This window comes from Terrapene carolina, unplaced genomic scaffold (genome assembly GCF_002925995.2).
Source record: "Terrapene carolina triunguis isolate 2854851 unplaced genomic scaffold, T_m_triunguis-2.0 Scaffold95, whole genome shotgun sequence".
Classification (NCBI taxonomy): domain Eukaryota; kingdom Metazoa; phylum Chordata; order Testudines; family Emydidae; genus Terrapene; species Terrapene triunguis.
In genome coordinates, this window is record NW_020664446.1 from 48,280,631 (window position 1) to 48,302,702 (window position 22,072).

Genomic DNA, 22,072 nt, shown 5'->3' on the forward strand with positions numbered 1-22,072 from the left:
TTCGCTTCACGTGACATGTATTTGAGGAATAAATCTATAAATAACAATAGGCACTGCTGTCTGCCAGTGTCAGATATAATTGAACTTAACAGGATAGATTAACTAATATGTTTGTTTAAAGAAATACCAACTCCATTATTAGTTACCGACAGCAAGTGACTTAGAAGAATTAAGCTGCTCTGCCTTTAGCCCTTTAATATGGTTATAAAGTAAAAGGTAACCTTTTCTTTTAACTAAAAAGTAGGGTTGTCAAGTGATTAAAAAAATTAATCGCGATTAATCGCACCATTTCTTTAAATATTTTTGGGTGTTTTCTACATTTTCAAATATACTGATTTCAATTACAACACAGAATACAAAGTGTACAGTGCTCACTTAATATTTATGTTTGATTACAAGTATTTGCAATGTAAAAAAATGAAAGAAATAGTATTTTTCAATTCACTTAATAGAAGAACTGTAGTGCAATCTCTTTATCATGAAAGTTGAACTTACAAATGTAGAATTATGTACAAAAAAACTTGCATTCAAACATAAAACAATGTAAAATTTTAGAGCCTACAAGTCCACTCAGCCCTACTTCTTGTTCAGCCAATTGCTCAGACAAACAAGTTTGTTTAAATTAGCAGGAGATAATGCTACCCACTTCTTGTTTACAATGTCACTGAAAGTGAGAACAGGTGTTCTCATGGCACTGTTGTAAGCGGCATCGCAAGATATTTATGTGCCAGATGCGCTAAAGATTCACATGTCCCTTCATGCTTCAACCACCATTCCAGAAGACATGGGTCCATGCTGATGACGGGTTCTGCTCGATAACGATCCAAAGCAGTGCGGACCGACGCATGTTCATTTTCATTATCTGAGTCAGATGCCACCAGCAGAAGGTGGATTTTATTTTTTGGTAGTTCAGGTTCTGTAGTTTCCACGTCGGAGTGTTGCTCTTTTAAGACTTTTGAAAGCATGCTCCATACCTCATCCCTCTCAGATTTTGGAAGGCACTTCAGATTCTTAAACCTTGGGTCAAATGCTGTAGCTATCTTTAGAAATTTCACATTGGTACCTTCTTTGCGTTTTGTGTAATCTGTGGTGAAAGTGTTCTTAAAATGAACATGTGCTGGGTAATCATCCGAGACTGCTATAACAGGAAATATATGGCAGAATGCGGGTAAAACAGAACAGGGTACATACAATTCTCCCCCAAGGTGTTCAGTCAGAAATTTAATTAACACATTTTTTTTAATGAGCGTCGTCAGCATGGAAGCATGTCCTCTGGAATGGTGGCCGAAGCATGAAGGGGCATACGAATGTTTAACATATCTGTCACGTAAATACCTTGCAATGCTGGCTACAAAAGTGCCATGCAAATGCCTGTTCTCACTTTCTGGTGACATTGTAAAGAAGAGGGCAGCAATATCTCCCTTAAATGTAAACAAACTTGTTTGTTTTAGCGATTGGCTGAATGAGAAGTAGGACTGAGTGGACTTGTAGGCTCTGAAGTTTTACATTGTTTTGTTTTGAGTGCAGTTACGTAACAAAAAAAATCTACATTTGTAAGTTTCACTTTCACAACAAAGAGATTGCGAGAAAGTGCTTGTATGAGGTGAATTGAAAGACTATTTCTTTTGTTTATCATTTTTACAGTGCAAATATTTGTAAGCAAAAATAATATACACTTTAATTTCAATTACAACACAGAATACAATATATATGAAAATGTAGAAAAACATCCAAAATATTTAATAAATTTCTATTGGTATTCTATTATTTAACAGTGCAATTAAAACTGTGACAAATCGTGATTAATTTTTTAAATTATGCTTAATTTTTTTGAGTTAATCGCGTGAGTTAACTGCGATTAATTGACAGCCCTTCTAAAAAGCTTTTTTTAAATTTTTGTGTCAGCTAAGGTGATCCAAACTTGGTACGTAATTGCAAGTGGTATTTGCTCAATGACTGGGAAGGCAAGAAAAAGCACTTGCCGCACAAACTTCTCCAAGTTAGCCTTAAATATAGAGGGGTTGTCTTTCTTGTAGCAAAATGAGTGGTTCTGAGCACAAACATAGCAAGAGTATTTCACTTAACATGTCTTCACTGTAAAATGGACTTAAATATCACTCAGAGCCACGTTCCAGCAGCCACCCGGAGATGTTATTTCAGATTCTTAAATAAGTTTATAAATTATGCTGGGATAAAGAACATTTCTAAAGGAGAATGACACTTCATATTGAACTAGTTAAATTATGAAGTTTCTTTTGGCACTAGTGGTAGCGATTGAATTAGTTATGCTATTTGTTGGATAGAAAGAGTAAGCCCTACTATGGCCAGAAATAGAACGGTAGAAAAACAGACCAGAAATATTCTGTGTTTTATTTGGACTGCAGGTCTACACTGTTGCTTATAACTTAATTTTTCCTTTTCTTCTTTAGATATTCGCATACCATTAATGTGGAAAGGCTCTGATCACTTCAACAATAAAGAAAGTATGTTAGATTTTATTGAACTGTTATATAAACAGGTAATGTTAATCAAAGTTTAAACTGGACATGGAGTTGAGACCCTCCTTTTCACCTATTTTTTTGAGAGAGTTTTGCAAGACTATGTACTATCTGCACTACTGCACAGTAGCCCTTACCCTGAAGGTAGTGGTGGTAGCCGTTTAAAATAGGTTAGAATTATGCAGTTTCTATTCATTTAAATTGCTACTACTGAGAAAGTGGTGCTGTGGAGAAGCTTGGGCATATATGAGCTGAATGAAACTCTAATACTGTAGGTTAGGTGGGTGTTGGAGATGCTTTTGAGAGAGAAAGATTGAAACTTCAGAGGAAGAAATAGAAAAGTGGCACCACTAAATTGACTAATAGCTGAAAAAATTCAGCATAAACTTCTTGTATCTTTTTGCCTGAGTTTGAAAGAGTATTTGGTGGGAGATGCCTTTGTCAGAGAAGAATTTAAATGAAAATTCTGTCTGTTGGCATTGAGTGGATTATTTGGTAGTCTTCACAAATACATGTACTTTGCTATGTAATGGAGATTAACCCTAAATCTGTTCCAGCTGTCACCAGGCATTGATTTCACTTTGATTTTTCAAAAGGGTCAAAGGGGCTTAGCATGGCAAAATACTCTAATCCATGAGTGCATTCATAATACAGTATGCACTCTGGTGTTCAGCTGTTTTGTTTTAAATCAATCCTATTGAGCACAAATACTTTTTATTAAAGTTTCTGAAATTATTAGCAAATATTATAAATGCCTGTAGAAAGGAATCCTTGAGTAGAGGTTGAAATTAATTTTGTTTCTAGAAATGTTGCTCTACAGATGCAGCAGGTTTGATGGTTCAACTACAAAATGCATAACACTCTAGAATGTATAATTTATGATTACAAGAATTCTTTGATAACGCATCATAGATTCAAGTTAAATTTCATTTGAAACTCATTTCAGTGTCTTCATTTACAGGAAACCTTTAACGTTGTGTTACATAACATCTCTGCTAAAACATTTCTTTGGTTCTTCCCAGGATCACAGCGCTATGCAATTTTTTGCTTATTCAAAATGGGAGCTGAGGTTTTTGATACAGACATGGTTATTGTGGATAAAGCAATAACTGATATCTGTTTTGAAAATGTAACCATATTGTAAGTATCAATTTTTGTTGAACGAAGTAAACGTGTTAACTTTTGTGTTTTCTTATGAAAAAAGACATGATATGATATGTACATAGGTCTTGATCCAACAGCTACTGAAATAAATGGAAGTTCTTCTGATGACTTGGATGGGTGTTGAATCCATCTCTTTACCCAAGGAATTTGGGCTCCTGTATAGTGATGCTATATTTAGCTGGATCACTATATGCCGTTTCCATTGTGTCATATTCAGAAATGTCTTATTGTGATTTAAATGAGTGGGGCTGCTGTGTGTGTGTGTGTGTGAAATTAAATTAATGCATTGAAACTGAAAGTATACAGAGCTTCATGTAAACAAGAAACATTAATACTTAAAATGTTGGATGCAAACACCACATAAGGCTGCTATCTTTTTTTTTTTTTTTAAGGATCCCATAGTTCACCTCCTTATTGACACTAGGTATTGAAAAACAAACAAACTCCCTGCTTGATTGTCCACTGCACCTTCATGAGCCTGTGCCACAGCCACCATCCTTCTCCTTGTGAAAACTGGACAGGAAGTTATTAATTCCCCATTAAAGGTGGAGGAGGAATTGGGCTTGTATTCCTTTGTGTGTTTTTAATGTATAAAGAAAGGTTGTGAGGCACTTAGGTTTTTTTTCCTCGTTGTTTTTAATTAGAAATTTGAGTCATATCTACCCTGAAAGCTCTCTGGTAACTCAAGAACTAGTTAAAACAAAAGTTGATAGACTGAAAACTGAGAAGTTGAGAAGGAAAGGGATTTTTAAACAGACTTTAAGAATGTTTTTTGTTAACCCCTGTTCAAATGAATATTTAAGGCAAAGATTTAACTCCACCCCTTAAAGGGTAGGAGAGCTAACAATAGACCCGCAGTAAGTCTTGCAGCAAACCACGGAAGACTATTTTGATATTCCTGATGTTTCTAAGGTTAAAGAATTTTTATAAAATCTTTATCTTTCTAAAGCATAAAAAAGTAGAAAGGGCAACAAACTATTTAAAAAATATTTGTAGATCCTCTTAAGTCAACCCCTTAATTGCCCAGGTTTCTGTATAACAACTTGAGAGAACATTTCAATCCACTCAGCTGTTGTTGATACATATAGCAAAGGCACATTAGAGAATGCAGGGCCCTTGGAGAAACTAATCCAAAGGCATAGTTTAAACCAAACAATTTCAGTGTGTTAAGAATATTTATTTTCTTTTATTATACACTTTTTTACTATTTATGCAGTTCATTTTCTACAAATCTAGACTTTTCATAACCATCACTTAGAAATCTGTATTTTTAAAAAATTGAAATTTGATAATGAATAGAAATGCCACTTTTTAGCATTCAGAATATTTATCCATTTTATGCCTTGTGAATCTAATCTAAAGCTTCAGCATTGGGAGTTTAAAACTAAATTGTATGAAAAGCCCAAGCATTTTATAATCCCTCACAAAAAACGTAACTGTTTTAGATTGCTCAATTGCCACTGCTATTAATGCAATGAGTAAAAATCAGGGAAATCACTAGGTAAGGCAATATTAATAGCCACAGCAACTTACATGCCTTTGCAGCCAAACATAGTAATATCCAAACTCATTTATGCTCTGCAACAAGCTCTTTATTAATTTCACACAGAACTTTCTGGGATGCACATATTTAATTCCTTATAGTCATACTCTCAAACAAACTTGAACTTCAGCTTCAAGTAGATTGAGATAGATTCATTACCGAGGTATATGTACTGGTACAGCATATCATGTTGCTTGTTCGTTTGGATGCCTTAGCTGCATTTCCATAATACATTTGGCTTTCTCACGTTTTAGTCTAAACTTTGAATTTCCTGTGTTTTTATAATGTTTGTTTATAGGATAATTATAACATCACTATAATGATTTCTATCCTTAAATTGCTGATACGTACTCTTGTCCTTAATTCCATTTTAACACACAATTTGTTCTGGCAATCTAATGGAATTCTTTACCTTAATGAACAGTATACATTATTGTACCTTCATTTTGTACTCGGTTAATTCACAAATTATCCAAAAAAAAAATTGTTTTCAGTGATGAAGCGGGGCCAGACTTCCAAGTAAAGTTTGAAGTGTATAGTTGCTGTACAGACCAATCTCCAACTATAACAAACACTCCTAAGAAGCTAGCCAAGAAGCTTAAGACATCGATTGGTAAAGCTACTGGAAAGAAAATCAACTCTTTGCTAGAAGAAGACAACCCTGAATCCTTTTCATTCACTGACCCAATCATACCGTAAGCTATTTTTTCTTAATTGTGTTTCTTGTAGGCTAAAATATCTTGTAGAACTTTAGGAAATTGCTAAGATATGAGTATTTCAATATATGTCCATGTGGAACACAATTTTCATTTCAAGTGAAAATCAGAATGCAGGAGTGAATTCACATCATGTACATCAGCCTTGGGTCCTGATTCTGACCTTAAATACATGAACAGGTATTACCTCATCACCACACTGCTACAAAAATCTACTATTGTTTACAAGCTACATAATCAATTTCTTTTTTAAACAGACATGAGAAAACATACATGGTAGTAATCAGCAGGTGGAACACCAGAACTGCACACTTTGCAGTCTGGAATAGTTGACAAATATTTTGACTGAGGTTTTCAAATTGGGGTGCTTAAAGTTAGGCCCCATAAGCTATATAAATAGAAGTGGCCTGATTTTCAAAGGTACACAGTACCTTCTGTTCTCTTTGACTTTAGTGGGATTTGTGGGTGCCAAGCACACTTGACACTTTAATACTGCTGTTTGAAATCTTAATTCTTTAATATTAAATGGAAACAAATTATTAATGTAATGATTAGACTTTTTAAGGTGGGAAAAATCTATGAGGCCCTCTAGTCCACCTTTTGTGCAGTACTCAGTACTGTCCCTACTGACTATACGAGTGCCTTATCTAACATATTGTGAATAGGGCTGCCTATTAATCACAGTTAACTCATGCGATTAACTAAAAAAAATTAATGGCAATTAAAAAAATTAATCGTGATCAATTGCAGTTTTAATCATACTGTTAAACAATAGAATACCAATTGAAATGTATTAAATATTTTTGGATGTTTTTCTACATTTTCAAATGTATTTATTTTGATTACAACACAGAATACAAAATGTACAGTGCTCACTTTATATTATTATTTTTGATTACTAATATTTGCACTGTAAAAATGATAAACAGAAGAAATAATATTTTTCAATTCACCTCATACAAGTACTGTAGTGCAATCTCTTTATCGTGAAAGTGCAACTTACAAACATAGATTTTTTTGTTTGTTATGTAACTGTATTCAAAAACAAAACAATGTAAAACTTTAGAGCCTATAAGTCCACTCAGTCGTACTTCTTGTTCAGCCAATCACCAAGACAAATAAGTTTGTTTACATTTACGAGAGATAATGCTGCCTGCTTCTTATTTACAATGTCATGTGAAAGTGAGAACAGGCATTTGCATGGCACTTTTGTAGCTGGCATTGCAAGGTATTTACGTGACATATATGCTAAACATTCGTATGCCTCTTCATTCTTCAGCCACCATATCAGAGGACATGCTGACGACGCTCGTTAAAAAAATAATGCATTAATTAAATTTATGACTGAACTTCTTGGGGAGAATTATATGTCTCCGGCTCTGTTTTACCCGCATTCTGCCATATATTTCCTGTTATAGCAGTCTCAGATGATGACCCAGCACATGTTCATTTTAAGAACACTTTCACTGTAGATTTGACAAAATGCAAAAAGGTACCAATGTGAAATTTCTAAAGATAGATAGAGCACTTTATCCAAAGTTTAAGAATCTGAAGTGCCTTCCAAAATCTGAGAGGGACGAAGTGTGGAGCATGCTTTCAGAAGTCTCTCGTGGAAACTACAGAACCCGAACCACCAAAAAGGAAAATCAACCTTCTGCTGGTGGCATCTGATTCAGACGATGAACATGCGCAGTTCTGCACTGCTTTGGATCATTGTCTAACAGATCCTGTCGTCAGCATGGATGCATGTCCTCTGGAACGGTGGTTGAAGTATAAAGGGATGAAAGAATCTTTAGCATATCTGGAATGTAAATATCTTGCGACAGCAGCTATAACAGTGCCATACAAACACCTGTTCTCACTTTCAGATGACATTGTAAACAAGAAGTAGGCAGCATTATCTCCTGCAAATGTAAACAAACTTGTTTGTCTGAGCAATTGGCTGTACAAGAAGAAGGACTGAGTGGACTTTCTAGGCTCTAAAGTTTTACATTGTTTTATTTTTGAAAGCAGTTATTTTTTGTACATAATTCTACATTTGTAAGTTCATCTTTCAAGATAAAGAGATTGCACTACAGTCCTTGTATTAGGTGAATTGAAAAATACTATTGCTTTTGTTTTTTTACCATGCAAATATTTGTAATAAAAATAAATATAAAATGAGCACTGTACACTTCATATTCTGTGTTGTAATTGAAGCAAAATATTTGAAAATGTAGAAGACATCCAAAAATATTTAAATAGTTTTCTATTATTAATTTTTTAAATCACTTGAAAGCTCTAATCGTGAATAGTGTATTTAGTGATGGAGCTTCTGCATCTTACCTTGGTTCCTGTTCCATATTTGAACTATTCTTACTAATAGAAATACCTTTATACTTTTTAAAAACCTTTTTTTCTGGTACTACTAATTATCCTTCTCTGTATCACAGTACTTGTTCTTTCAGATGTGTAAACTCTAATTACGTAAGCTCCTTTTCCCCAAGCCATACACCTGCAGCTCTGTTTTTTTCTTATACAGAACTCCTCAAGCTTTTTATCACCTTGATAGCTGTACTCTAAATATTTCATATCTTTAATATTTTATACTGAGGCAGCCAGCACTGTGTACAGTTCACTATCATATATGCTTATGCTACAGTGACTTAGAAAAAGGGTATATTACCTCCCTATTTTCCCAACATTCTGTTCTACTCTGTTGTATGTTGGAAGAAACAAAGTAAAATGTACTAGATTTTTCTATTAGAAAGATTGCTCTTTTATCCTCTCTGCATTATTATCTCCACTCTGCATTCATGCACCTGTTTCCAATGTCTCTTTTGTTGTTGTTTCCATAGTATATGCTTATAGCAGCTTTTCTGCCCACTTGTTGTAAAACACAAGTGTGTGCAATATCTAAGGCATTAAATGCTTACTAGCCACTTGGCAGGAGCTTACTTAATTGAATTTGGCACAGAACAGTATTTTCTTCGAGTGATGGTCTCTATTGTATTCCACTGAAGGTTATGCGCATGTGCCCGGAGCCAGAACTTTTGAAAGTAGTGTTGTTCAGCATGTGCCCTTCTATTGCCTCGTGGTTTTGCCCGAGGTGATAAAGGGTGGGATGGACCGCCAGCGTCTCCAGTTCCTTCTCACTGCCGCATGGTCCAAGTCAGAGCTTTTGTTGCTCTCTTGTCCTTAGTGATGCATTTTCAACAGATTTTAGAAAAATTGATTTTGGCCTCATTCATAGTTATGGTTTTATTGTTTGTTTGTTTTTTATAAGTACTTTCTAGTTTCATAGTAGCTGATAGGATTAAGGACTCGGAATGCAGCTTCAGCGGTTTTCCTGCCAAACAATCCCTCCTCCCCACCCAACCATGCCTGGGTACTGGATTAGACCAAAGATGCCAGGATTCAAAACATATGCTTTCTGCCCTCGCTCATTTTCCATTAGTGATGAACACCAGTGCTGTTTGGAGGAGTCCCACATTGTGTCCAGGTGTAGTATCTGCCTCTCCTTCCTTGCCCATATGTGGGAAAGCCAAGTTTTTTGACTCAAAAAGCACTTAATGGAGGCTACCATGGGGCCAAAATTGGATCCTAGCCAGCGAACCCCCCTGTACATCAGCCTGAGCAACCTAAAAGCCCTCCCTGTACCGCGGAACCTCCATTCGGCTCTGCTGGTATCAGTGCTGCGGACCCCGTGCTGAGGTCCAGTCATGAGTCCCAGCTTCCCGTGAACCGTCGGTTCTGAGACAGATGCCCTTACCAGTTCTGGTCCCATCGACAGACCGGATACTACTGATGCCTGGGAGACTCGGAAGTGTTCCTGGCCCCCTTGAGCTATTCGCCTTGCAGGGACTGAGGTCTCCCCGTGCTCTGATGTGCTCACCTTCTGAGAGGGCCCCTTCCTCCCCCACTACTTCTGCCACATGCTACCCATGCTACTCTGACACACCCTGTTCCAATGGCTCTATCGGCAACGCCATTTGTGGAGGTCTCCAATTCGGAGGATATGAACATTTGACACAGCCCGCCACTCCCACTCTCGAAGCACAACTACCGAAGGGTTCTGACGGCACCGTGGCAGTTCCCTACTTTGCCTTACCCATGGAGCTGGTACCCTGCTCCTTGTGCACAAGCTCAACAGCAGCAAGATCAACCACGTTGGCCATATTGGAGCTCATGGCCTCGGTATTCGCCTTCAGAGCAGTCCTGTTTGTCTCAAGAGGACTCCCCCATCTCATCCCCACAACCTTCGTCCGGCAGACATTCAGAAATGGGGTTAGATGACACACTGATTTGCCCGGTTCAGACGGTACTGGTGAATATGGAGAGACTCCCTTTGTTGTCTCCAGATGCTGCCAGTCATCGACAACTTCCTCCCCACCAGAGGACTGTTTCAAGAGCTGCTACAGAGGATAGCCAATGGTTTTGAGATCCCACTAAGAGAGCTGTAGAACAGTCAACATCAGTTACTAGACATTCTGCATGCATTGGTACCGGCAAGGGTGGCTCTACCAATCAATGAGACCATTCTTCAACCAGCACGCACCCAGTGGCATACCCTGGCCACGTGTGCACCACCAAGGTGGCTGAGAGAGGTTACTACGTCCCCACTAAGGTGTCAGAATTTTCTATTTTCACATCCTCCGCCAAACTCCTTGGTGATACAGGCTGTGTGGGAGCAAACCAAACAACAGCACCCATGCTCCATCCCGGCAGACAGGGAAGGTAAGACCTTATGGGTCGAAAGGTCTTCTCCTCGGCTGGACTACAGCTATGGCTGCAAAGGGTCTACTCTTCTATACACCAATCTTTGGACACTATACTCGGCATCCCACTGGAAGTCATCTCCTTACCACTGGGATGCCCTTCTTCGCCAAGCTGACACAACACAATAGCAGACTCAAGCACTCAAATCCACGGACGCTACACCTGAAAGCTTGGTTTTTGGACGGACACCTCCATTAGCATGAGACTGCTCATTAGCAGTGCAAGAAGTCCTCTCCACTGGCCGAAAGGACTCCACGAGATGCTCCTATCAGGCCAAATGGGTGTTTCACTGCCTGGGCCCAACGGCAAGGCTGTGGGCATCCCAAAGCTCTTAGATTATTTCCTCTATCTGAAAACCTCAGGACTATCACTCTCAGCACCATCAAAGTTCATGAAGCTGCCATTAGCGCCTTCCACTCTCCAGTGGATGGCCATTTGATTTTTACCCACCCCTTGACTGCCCGATTCTGGAAGGGCATTTTATATAAATACCTGCCCGTTCAACGTATCGCTGCCCAATGGGACCTCAACCTAGTCCTTACCTCATTTATGAGCCCCCACTTGAACCATTGGTCTTCTGCTCTTTTTTTCTCTTCTCCATGAAAGTCCCTTTCCTTGTTGCCATTACCTCAGTGGGGGGAGGGGTGGTTGAACTGGGAGCCTTGATAGCAGACCCCCCCCTTTCGCTACATTCCATAAAGAAAAGGTCTAACTCTGATTGCATCCCAAGTTCCTACCAAAGGTGGTTTCCTGATTCCACCTCAACCGACACATACATCTACCTGTCGTCTTCCCCAAACCACATGCCTCTAATGAGGAATGATGACTTCATTCCTTTGATGTGTGTAAAGCCCTGGTCTTTTGCCTTCAGAGGACAAAGCCATTCCAGAAGTCTCCAAGGCTATTTGTCCCCATAGCAGAGAGAATTAAAGGGCAGGTCATTTCCATCCAGAGAATCTCTAAATGGGTCTCCGGGTGTATTATGCGCTGCTATCAATTGTTGGGATGCTTCCTTCCAGGTTGGATACAGGCCCATTCAATGAGAGCACAAGTATCAACCGCAGCTGCACTCCACGACATGCCCCTTGCAGATATATGTAAGGTAGCCACGTGGAGTTTGGTACACATCTTTTCCTCCCACTACGCTCTAGTATGTGGTTCCACGACAGACGCCTCATTCAGTACAGTGAGCCTCCATTCTACAGTTACGTCATCTTCCTCACATCCTCCTCCTAGCTAGACACTGCTTGTCAATCACCCTCAGTGGAATACTATAGGGACCATCACTTGAAGAAGAAGGGGAGGTTACTTGCCTGTATCTGGAGGTTATTTGAGGTGTGCGGTCCATATCTGTATTCCAATCCCACCCTCCTTCCCCTCTGCTGTGAATCTGATAAATCTGTGGTGGAGAAGGAACTGGAGGTGGTGGCAGTCCGTCCCGCCCTTTATTGTCTTGGGCGAAACCACAAAGCAATACAGGGGCACATGTGCGGACCACTGAACAATACTACTTTCAAAAGCTCCGGGTGCATGGCACTTGCACATAACCCTCAGTGGAATACAGATAGGGACCACACATCTTGAGGAACCTCCAGTTACAGGTAAGTAACCTCCCCTTTTTGATTCAATGTTTTTCCACAGTCACATAATCTGTAAGTGCTGTTCCCATAATAAATAGTCATTTTTTAAATAATCTTTAAACTTTTGTAGTTTGCCCTGTAACATTTTCCAACACTTTTAGTTTGCCTGTGATTTAGACAAAGTGCCCCAATGGTAATTATTAGGAATTTTTAAAAAACTATTCAATGGATGTTGTTTCTGTGGATAAAAAGGTAAGACAGAATAGTGGTACTCTTTAGTGTCATATTCTAGGTTAGACATTAAGTGAAGCCAGAGTCATGGTTCATAAATCTGCTCTACTGCTTTTTAAAGGGAAACATTAAAAAAATTCCAGTTTTCTTTGTCAAACTAGCAAGACAGTTTATTGGCTTTAGCTCAAAAACAGGCCCGTTCCAAGAAATCTTACCCAGTAGGACAAAACAAAATCTTGGAAAGCTCATTCCAGCATGCTCCAACTCAGTACAATGTATACAATTTGGTCCATGTATCAATAAGCAATAGTCCTAAAAGTATCTGAATTTTAAAGAGTAATACTGTGCACCAGTGAGGCCTCACCTAGTCTCCAGTCTCCCACATTTTTCATAGGAATTGGCTAGCCTCTTAAAGTGTTATTAGAAGTCTGAAGAGGCAACATTGATAGCAAATACAAAAATCTGGTTGGTAACAATTTTAATCACATTAGTTCTAGCCTTTCTTCTGTTCCAGGTCCTGAACTATTGTTCTCAGAAATGGGACACAAATTTATTTAAATTATTACTTGAGTATCTGAAACCCCTAAACACCAACCAAACATTTATCCAACACTTGTTTTAAAAAGAACTCTAGTGGCTAAGGCAGTGAGAGGATTTAGGCATGTTCATTTAGCTGCTTCAACTTTATTGTCGTCAATGGTTTTGAGTAGGCCTGTGTTGGAGTAATGGGTTAATTTAGAAAGAAATATGTTGCAGAGGGTCTGGTGATTAGCTCAGCTAGATGCATTTGCCATGTATCCAAGTTAAGCAGAGACATCCCTTCACTGGCTTTGTTTTGTTTTTAGGTGTAGCAAATAAATTAGTTGTTAGCCATATTTACCTGCATATGGTTTACAGCTTTCAAAGAGAAAAGTAACAGCAAACCATCTAAAAGTAGCCCTCTTCTCTCCTGAGCTCTCTGTCTTGACTCCTGGTGATTAAGAGCCTCCTGAGATAGATTCTCCTATCTTTCTTTTGGGAGGAGAGATGCCCTTCAACATGTTAATGGAAGGGGATGGGGGGGTGGTGGTAGGAGAGGAGTAAATGGAATGTTAACGTTAAAAATGTAAATATTCAAATAATGAAATGAGAAAGTTTCTTCTTAGGTAACACTGGCATCATACACATATACTATGGATTACTGTTTCCACTATTAACTTTTTTCTTATGCTGTAAATGAGATGTGACCAAATTAGTGTCACTGTAGCTCAGTTGGTACTAGCAAAACTGAATTTAAAGTGTTACGTGCTATTAACAGTAACATTTGGGGACTGACAAATCACAGCCACTCATCCCAAAAAAACAGTTTTAATTTCAGTTGCACACACTATCACTTAAATATTTTAGTTAAAAGCTTCTTTATCTCATGGTAATTTATCAAATTTTGCGTCCCATCTTTCCTTGAGAGATGCCACTTCCAACCTATATCATTTAGTAGTGACTCTTGCATCTTTAACAGGCCTGATAGAAAAGCCGTCAATAGATTTTTTTCAAGGTGGCTACCTGTGACGTTCTGGGAAACAACTGTGTTATAGCAGCTGGTTGTGGATAACTTTTAGAGAATCTTTGCTTGATATTTATTTATTTATTTAGAGTTTGATATTTTAGCATTTTGTGCTTGTTTTTCTGTTTAGTTGCTTTGAAAGAATTGTAAAATAATCCAGATGAAATCCAGTAGCTAACTCAAAATTAAACCACAACCCTCCCCTAGCCAAAAGGGAAAACTTTCCTCATCAGAAACTCCTGTACACCTGTCTCTCTTCAAAAGCCTACATAAGGTGGTTTCTGGATGCAAGGCATATTTATTCTAGACTTCTAATTTCTTTATTTAGTCAGTATGTTCTCAGCCTTGTAACTCTTTAAGGGTACGTCTACACTACGGGATTAATCTGAATTTATATAATTCGAATTTGGGAAACAGATTGTATAAATTCGATTGTATGCGGCCTGTCATAACTATGAAGGGAAGGGTAACAGCTCTCTGTGTACAGAGACTCCAAATCCTTTTACCTGTAAAGGGTTAAGAGGCTCGGGTAACCTGGCTGACGCCTGACCCGAAGGACCAATAAGGAGACAAGATACTTTCAAATCTTGGGGGGGGAAAGGTTTGTGTGTGTGCTCTTTGTTTTAGGGGTGGTTCGCTCTTGGGACTGAGAGGGACCAGACATCAATCCAGGTTCTCCCCATCTTTCTAAACAAGTCTCTCCTATTTCAAACTAGTAAGTAAAAGACAGGCAAGGCGTCTTAGATTTACTTTGTTTTCTCAACTTGTAAATGTACCTTTTTACCAGAGTGTGTATCTTTGTTTGCTGTACTTTGAACCTAAGACAGAGGGGGGTCCTCTGAGCTCTTTAAGTTTGATTACCCTGTAAAGTTATTCTCCATACTGATTTTACAGAGATGATTTTTACCTTTTTCTTTAATTAAAAGCCTTCTTTTTTAAGAACCAGATTGATTTCTCCTTGTTTTAAGATCCAAGGGGGTTTGGATCTGTATTCACCAGGAGTTGGTGAAAGGAGGGTGGAAGGAAGGAGGGGGGATGGTTAACTTCTCCCTGTTTTAAGATCCAAGGGGGTTTGGATCTGTGTTCACCAGGGAATTGGTGAAAGGTTTCTCAAGGCTTCCCAGGGAGGGAATTCTTGTGATGGTGGCAGCGGACCAAAGCTAAGCTGGTAGATAAGCTTAGAAGTTTTTATGCAGGCCCCTACATTTGAACCCTAAAGTTCAAAGTGGGGATCCAGCCTTGACACGGCCACACTAAGCACATTAATTTGGCGGTGTGCGTCCATGTACCGGGGCTAGCGTCGATTTCTGGAGCGTTGCACTGTGGGTAGCTATCCCATAGCTATCCCATAGTTCCCGCAGTCTCCCCTGCTCATTGGAATTCTGGGTTGAGATCCCAGTGCCTGATGGGACCAAAACATTGTCGCAGGTGGTTCTGGGTACAGCCTCACCCCTCCCTCCCTCTCTCCCTCCCTGCATGAAAGCAACGGACGGCAGACAACCATTTCGCGCCTTTTTTCCTGGGTGAACACTGCAGACTCCATACCACAGCAAGCATGGAGCCCGCTCAGCTCAAGACAGCAGTCATGAACATTGTAAATACCTCGTGCCTTATCGTGCAGTTTATGCTGAACAAGAACCTGGAAAACCAGGCGGAGAGGAGCAGGCAACAGCAGCGCGGCAACGACAGTGATGAGGATATAGACATTGAATTCTATCGAACCGCGGGCCCCGGTGCTTTGGAGATCATGCTGTTAATGGGGCAGGTTATAGGCATGGAACGCCGATTCTGGGCCCGGGAAACAAGCAGAGACTGGTGGGACCGCATAGTGTTGCAGGTGTGGGACGATTCCCAGTGGCTGCGGAACTTTCGCATGCGTAAGGGCACTTTCGTGGAACTTTGTGACTTGCTTTCCCCTGCCCTGAAGCGCCAGAACACCAGGATGAGAGCAGCCCTCACAGTTGAGAAGCGAGTGGCAATAGCCCTGTGGAAGCTTGCAACGCCAGACAGCTACCGGTCAGTCGGGAATCAATTTGGAGTGGGCAAATCTACTGTGGGGGCTGCTGTGATGCAAGTAGCCAAAGCAATCACTGAGGTGCTGCTACACAAGCTAGTGACTCTGGGAGATGTGCAGGTCATAGTGGATGGCTTTGCTGCAATGGGATTCCCTAACTGTGGTGGGGCGATAGATGGAACCCACATCCCTATCTTGGCACCGGAGCACCAGGGTACCCAGTACGTAAACCGCAAGGGGTACTTTTCAATGGTGCTGCAAGCACTGGTGGATCACAAGGGACGTTTCACCGACATCAACGTGGGGTGGCCGGGAAGGGTTCATGTTGCTCGCGTCTTCAGGAACACTACTCTGTTTAAACGGCTGCAGCAAGGGACTTACTTCCCGGACCAGAAAATAACCGTTGGGGATGTTGAAATGCCAATAGTTATCCTTGGGGACCCAGCCTACCCCTTAATGCCATGGCTCATGAAGCCATACACAGGCAGCCTGGACAGGAGTCAGGAGCTGTTTAACTACAGGCTGAGCAAGTGCAGAATGGTGGTAGAATGTGCATTTGGCCGTTTAAAAGGTCGCTGGCGATCGCTACTGACTCGCTCTGACCTCAGCCAAAGAAATCTCCCCATTGTTATTTCTGCTTGCTGTGTGCTCCACAATCTCTGTGAAAGTAAGGGGGAGACCTTTATGGCAGGGTGGGAGGCTGAGGCAAATCTCCTGGCTGCTGATTACGCGCAGCCAGACACCAGGGCGATTAGAAGAACACACCAGGAAGCGCTGTGCATCAGAGAAGCTTTGAAAACCAGTTTCATGACTGACCAGGCTACAGTGTGAAAATTCTGTTTGTTTCTCCTTTCATGAAAACCAGCCCCCTTTATTGACTCATTCATTCTCTGTAAGCAACCCACCCTCCCCCCAGCTTTCTTTCAAAGGAAATAAAGTCACTATCGTTTAAAAATCATGTACTCTTTATTAAGTGATTATAAACATAGGGAGAGAACCAAGAAGGTAATCTGGGTGAGGTTTGGGAGGAGGATATGAGGGAAGTATAAGGCCACTGCTCAAATTCAATATAATGACAGCCTTTTGGTTGGGCTGTCCACTGGGGTGGAGTGGGAGGGTGCACGGAGCCTCCCCCCCCCGCGTTCTTACACGTCTGGGTGAGGAGGATATGGAACATGGTGAGGGGGGAGGGAGGTTATACAGCGGCTGCAGCGGCACTCTGTCATCCTGCTGCCGTTCCTGAAGCTCCACCAGACTCCGGAGCATGTCCGTTTGGTCACGCAGCAGCCCCAGCGTTGCAGCCTGCCACCTCTCATCTCGAGCGTCCCTTAAGACCTCACGTTCACTGGCATCTTTCCTAAATTTAGATACAGTGTCCTTCCACTCATTCAAATGAGCTCTTTCATTGCGTGTGGATTCCATTATTTCTGTGAACATGTCGTGTCATGTCCTCTTTCTACGACGCCTTATCTGAGAGAGCCTTCGGGACGGAGGAGGGAGGCTTGAAAAATTTGCAGCTGCTGTAGGGAGGGTTGAAAGAAAGGAGTGAATTTTTTAAATTGATACATTTTACAGAACAATACTTATACTCTTTCATGGTGAAAAACACTATTCACATTACATAGCACATGTGATTTCAGTACAAGGTCGCATTTTCCATCTTAATATTGAGTGCCTGTGGCTTTGGTGTTAGAGATCACAGACGCAGGTCCGGGCAACAGAATTCAGCTTGCAGGCAGCCATGGTAAGCCATTGTCTTTCGGCTTCTGCGCCCTCCTTTCCCACATACCAAGCAAAGCCTGTTGACTGCTGCGGTTTTCCTGTTTAACCTTCAGCAGCAGAAAACAAACTAACCCCCCCATCATCCAATTCTCTGGGATGATCGCTGTATCCCTCCCCCCACTGCGTGGCAGGTATCAGGGAAGATCCCTGCAGAAACCAAACTAACCCCCCTGCTCCCTCCCTCCCGCTATGAATTCCCTGGGATGATCAATGTACCCCTCCCCCGACCGCGTGGCTGGTAACAGGGAAGATCCCTGCAGAAACCAAACTAACCCCCCCGCCCCCCCCTCCCGCCATGAATTCCCTGGGATGATCGCTTTACCCCTCCCCCCACCGCGTGGCTGGTATCAGGGAAGATCCCTGCTAGCCAAACGCGAAAAGCTCTGGGCCAATTCCCCCCCCACCCCCGCGCTTGGCTAACTGCAGGGAAGGATTTCTTATCAGTCACTGGCAAACAGCCCAGTAGGAACGGCCACCTCTGTCCCCTTAATTAAGTTCCCGTATTTCAACCAGGTTACCATGAGCGATATCACTCTCCTGAGGATTACACAGCAAGATAAAGAACGGATGTTGCTTGAATGCCAGCAAACACCGGGACCATACGCTGCCAGGCTTTGTCAGGCAATGATACCAGATTACTTGCTGCAAGCATGGCGTGGTCAAGTGTCCTACCATGGAGGACGGAATAAAGCGGCACTGCCCAGAAACCTTGTGGCAAGGCTTTTGGAGTATCTCCAGGAGAGCTTCATGGAGATGTCCCTGGAGGATTTCCGCTCCATCCCCAGACACGTTAACAGACTTTTCCAGTAGCTGTACTGGCCACGAATGCATCCCAAGTCCTCAGGGCAAATTAATCATTAAAAAGCGCTTGCTTTTAAACCATGTTTTATATTTTAAAAGGTAAACTCACCTGAGGTCCCTTCCATGGGGTCATGGTCTTGGCTACTGGCTTGGGAGGCTTGGGAGGGTACTTCACTCAGGCTGAGAAAAAGATCCTGGCTGTTGGGGAGAACGGAGTGCTGGGTGCTCTCTGCAAGCTCATCCTCCTCCTCCTCCTCCTCTTCCCCATCCGCAGAATCCTCAGGTGTAGAGACTATCCCCTACCCGGATTCCACGATCACAGGTGGGGTAGTGGTGGCGGCCCCCCCTAGAATTGCATGCAGCTCGGTGTAGAAGCGGCATGTCCACGGCTCTGACCCGGAGCGACCGTTTGCCTCCTTTGTTTTTTGATAGGCTTGTCTGAGCTCCTTGACTTTCACGCGGCACTGATCTGAGTCCCTAGTGTGGCCTCTCTCCATCATGCCCTTGGAGATTTTTTCAAAAGTTTTGGCATTTCGTTTTTTCGAACGAAGTTCTGCTAGCACTGAATCCTCTCCCCATATAGCGATCAGATCCTGTACCTCCCGTGCGGTCCATGCTGGTGCTCTTTTTCGATTATCAGCTTGCATGGTTACCTGTGCTGATGAGCTGAGGTATCTGTGGTCACCTGTGCTCTCCACGCTGGGCAAACAGGAAATGAAATTCAAATTTTCCTGCGGCTTTTCCTGTCTACCTGGTCAGTGCATGCGAGTTCAGATTGCTGTCCAGAGCGGTCACAATGGTGCACTCTGGGACAGCTCTCGGAGGCCAATACCATCGAATTGCGGCCACACTAACCCTAATTCGAATTGACAAAATCGATTTTGGCGCTACTCCGCTCGTCAGGGTGGAGTACAGAAATCGATTTTAAGCGCCCTTTATTTCGAACTAAATGGCTCCGTTGTGTGGACGGGTGAAGGGTTAATTCGAATTAACGCTGCTAAATCCGAATTAAAGTCGTAGTGTAGACCAGGCCTAAGATGCCTAATGACTAAATGTTTTAATAGCATGCTTGGATTTGTTAATTTCAATTTTGGCTGCTTCAGTATCTTTTTCATTCTAGCCATTTTTGGTTTTTCACCCCAATTTCTTCCTCAATGTGGCCTCTATTGAATTCCAGAGCAAATAAAGCCTCACTTTGGAGAAGTCGTTCAGGTTTCCATGTTCACCAAGGGCTTTGTGGACATATTTCTTTTTATGTATGGACTGGCATACGGTTCCTGCCCACTTGGTATCAGCTTCCACTTGTCTTCTTGTGCTTGGGAGGAAGCCTAGCTACAGTGTCCTATTTTTGAATCGGAGGATCCTCCTGTTTTGTAATCCAGTTATTCTGCTCCTGAAAGGATAATCTTACTTGCTTGTGGCATTTTTGCAGTTAACTGTTTGGTTTTTTACTATTTTAAAGTCTGGTATGTCTTCATCTTCTCTCATTTTGGGTTGGGTTGAAGGAATCACCCTATGGGTTGGTCTTCAGGATAAACATCTGGCACGTTAGACTTCCTTGGATTAGTTTTGACTCCCTAATACTTTACCCAGACTCAGATCAGCGAACTAATATGTGGGTTTCTAATATAGGTTTTAATCTTCAGAAATGGGTGGGTGGCATCCGAAATGAACAAATGTCCATTGATAGGAAAGGTGGCCATGTGGTTAAGGAACAGGACTAAGAGTCAGAGCATCTGGATACTAACCTCTGTGTCTCTATTCCCTTATCAGTATATAGGTATGTTCCTCTACCTCACAAATGTTGTGAATATGACTTGATAAAGCACTTTGAGGTTGTTAGATGGAAGGTTGCTATAGAACAGCAGAATACTATTCCATAAGTGACATTTGACCAAGAATGGTTAGATGTGACCACAAAGAAACTGAAATATAAGACAGTCAGCTAATTATCTCAAATGTATAGACAAAACACTGTCAGCAATGCTGATTAGCCCATTATCAGCCCATTATTTTTTAAATTAAACCTTTTGGAAATGATATTGAAGTTGGCTGAAAGGAATGACTGTTAAATTTTAGAAAACATTACTGTAAAACATATTTTTAAAATGAAGTCGTTGTTTTCTTTGGCAAAGTTACTGCTATGATTAGTCATGCTTGATGTAACTTGAAAATCAGTACAAAAATTTATGAGAAGAAACTAAACTGTATACAGTTTAAATAGCACAGTCACAGATGATTGATTTATACATTATATTTGGTACCTAGTTATGGAGAATCTTTTGCTTGGGGACAGTTTATCACAGTGCATACATGTATGCTGACACTTTTGTGTTCAGGCATGTAAGGATTCCCCCCCTCCCACCCCAACTCTTAATAGGTTATACAACAATAATACTTGACACACACAATGCCAGTATCATAAGCCTCTCAACACTGCCATGAGGTAGTTGAGTATTAGAATGGAGGCACTACCTCCTTGCCAGCTATGTTTCCTTTTTTGGCTTCCTCTCCTACAGGTAGGGATAGGGCAGGGCAGCTCATGCTTCCTCTTTGGAGCCTGTTTCCGCAATGCCATTAGGAAAAACATTATTAAAAACATATTAATATACTTTAGTAAGAGTAGAAGGTGATGGGAGAGCAAAACTTTAAGTATCTTTTAATCTAATTTTGCTTTCTGTCCTTTTCCCCTATTACCCAATAGTCTTACTTTGTACTGAAGATATTTTAAGGGTATGATGCTAAAGCTATTAGTGTGAATAGTGAGTGGTATTGAGCAGTTTTCTTGTGAACTTCACTTAGTTTAAACTCATTAGCCAAGGGGAATAAGTATTACATTGCTGGGCTATAAATCTGTTAATCTGTCTGAAGTGTATTTGAAAAAAGATTAAACATGAACAAAGTTTGTACTAGGTCATTTCAAGAGCAGCATTCCACATGCACTATGCTGAATTCTAATTATGATTTTTTCCCTCCATTAGATAAAAGCCAGAACAAAAACTTAATGTTCTGAGGTTTGTAAGTGCAATTTGTCAAATGATCCATCTACACTATAAAACTTTCTGTCAATGCTTTCATTACCACATAGCCTGGTCTTTCTGTATAGAAAGAATCAAACTGTTATACCAATATTACAAAACCATATTACAGTCCTGCTAGAACATGTGATTTGGTCCCCGCTATAAAGGCAAACCAAAGCATAGAACACAGAGCTCTATAAAACTTTTTTTTTTTTAAAAGAGATATGCCCTTAGAATAACATAAGAAAACCGACCAGGCTAAGCACTAAATATATTATGAAACATAATGGCATATGGGTCACAAAAGTCAACAAAATAGTTTTTCAAACAAGATGTTTGTTCCAAGGAATAAATGTGAAATAAAAATAAAAGAGAATACCCAAGTTAGTTTTAGTGTAAATGGAGAACAGAACATGTCAGTC

The 22,072-nt window shown here is 40.8% G+C and overlaps 1 protein-coding gene across 1 annotated transcript in view; it reads left to right on the forward strand.

Moving 5' to 3' along the window:
- Positions 1-22,072, forward strand: part of RTKN2 (rhotekin 2) — a 73,843-nt gene that overhangs the window by 28,350 nt on the left and 23,421 nt on the right. The window contains exons 4-6 of the mRNA XM_024209638.3: positions 2,430-2,483; positions 3,521-3,638; positions 5,700-5,900. Coding sequence (XP_024065406.1) covers positions 2,430-2,483; positions 3,521-3,638; positions 5,700-5,900 — 373 coding nt within the window. The remainder of the gene's footprint in view (positions 1-2,429; positions 2,484-3,520; positions 3,639-5,699; positions 5,901-22,072) is intronic.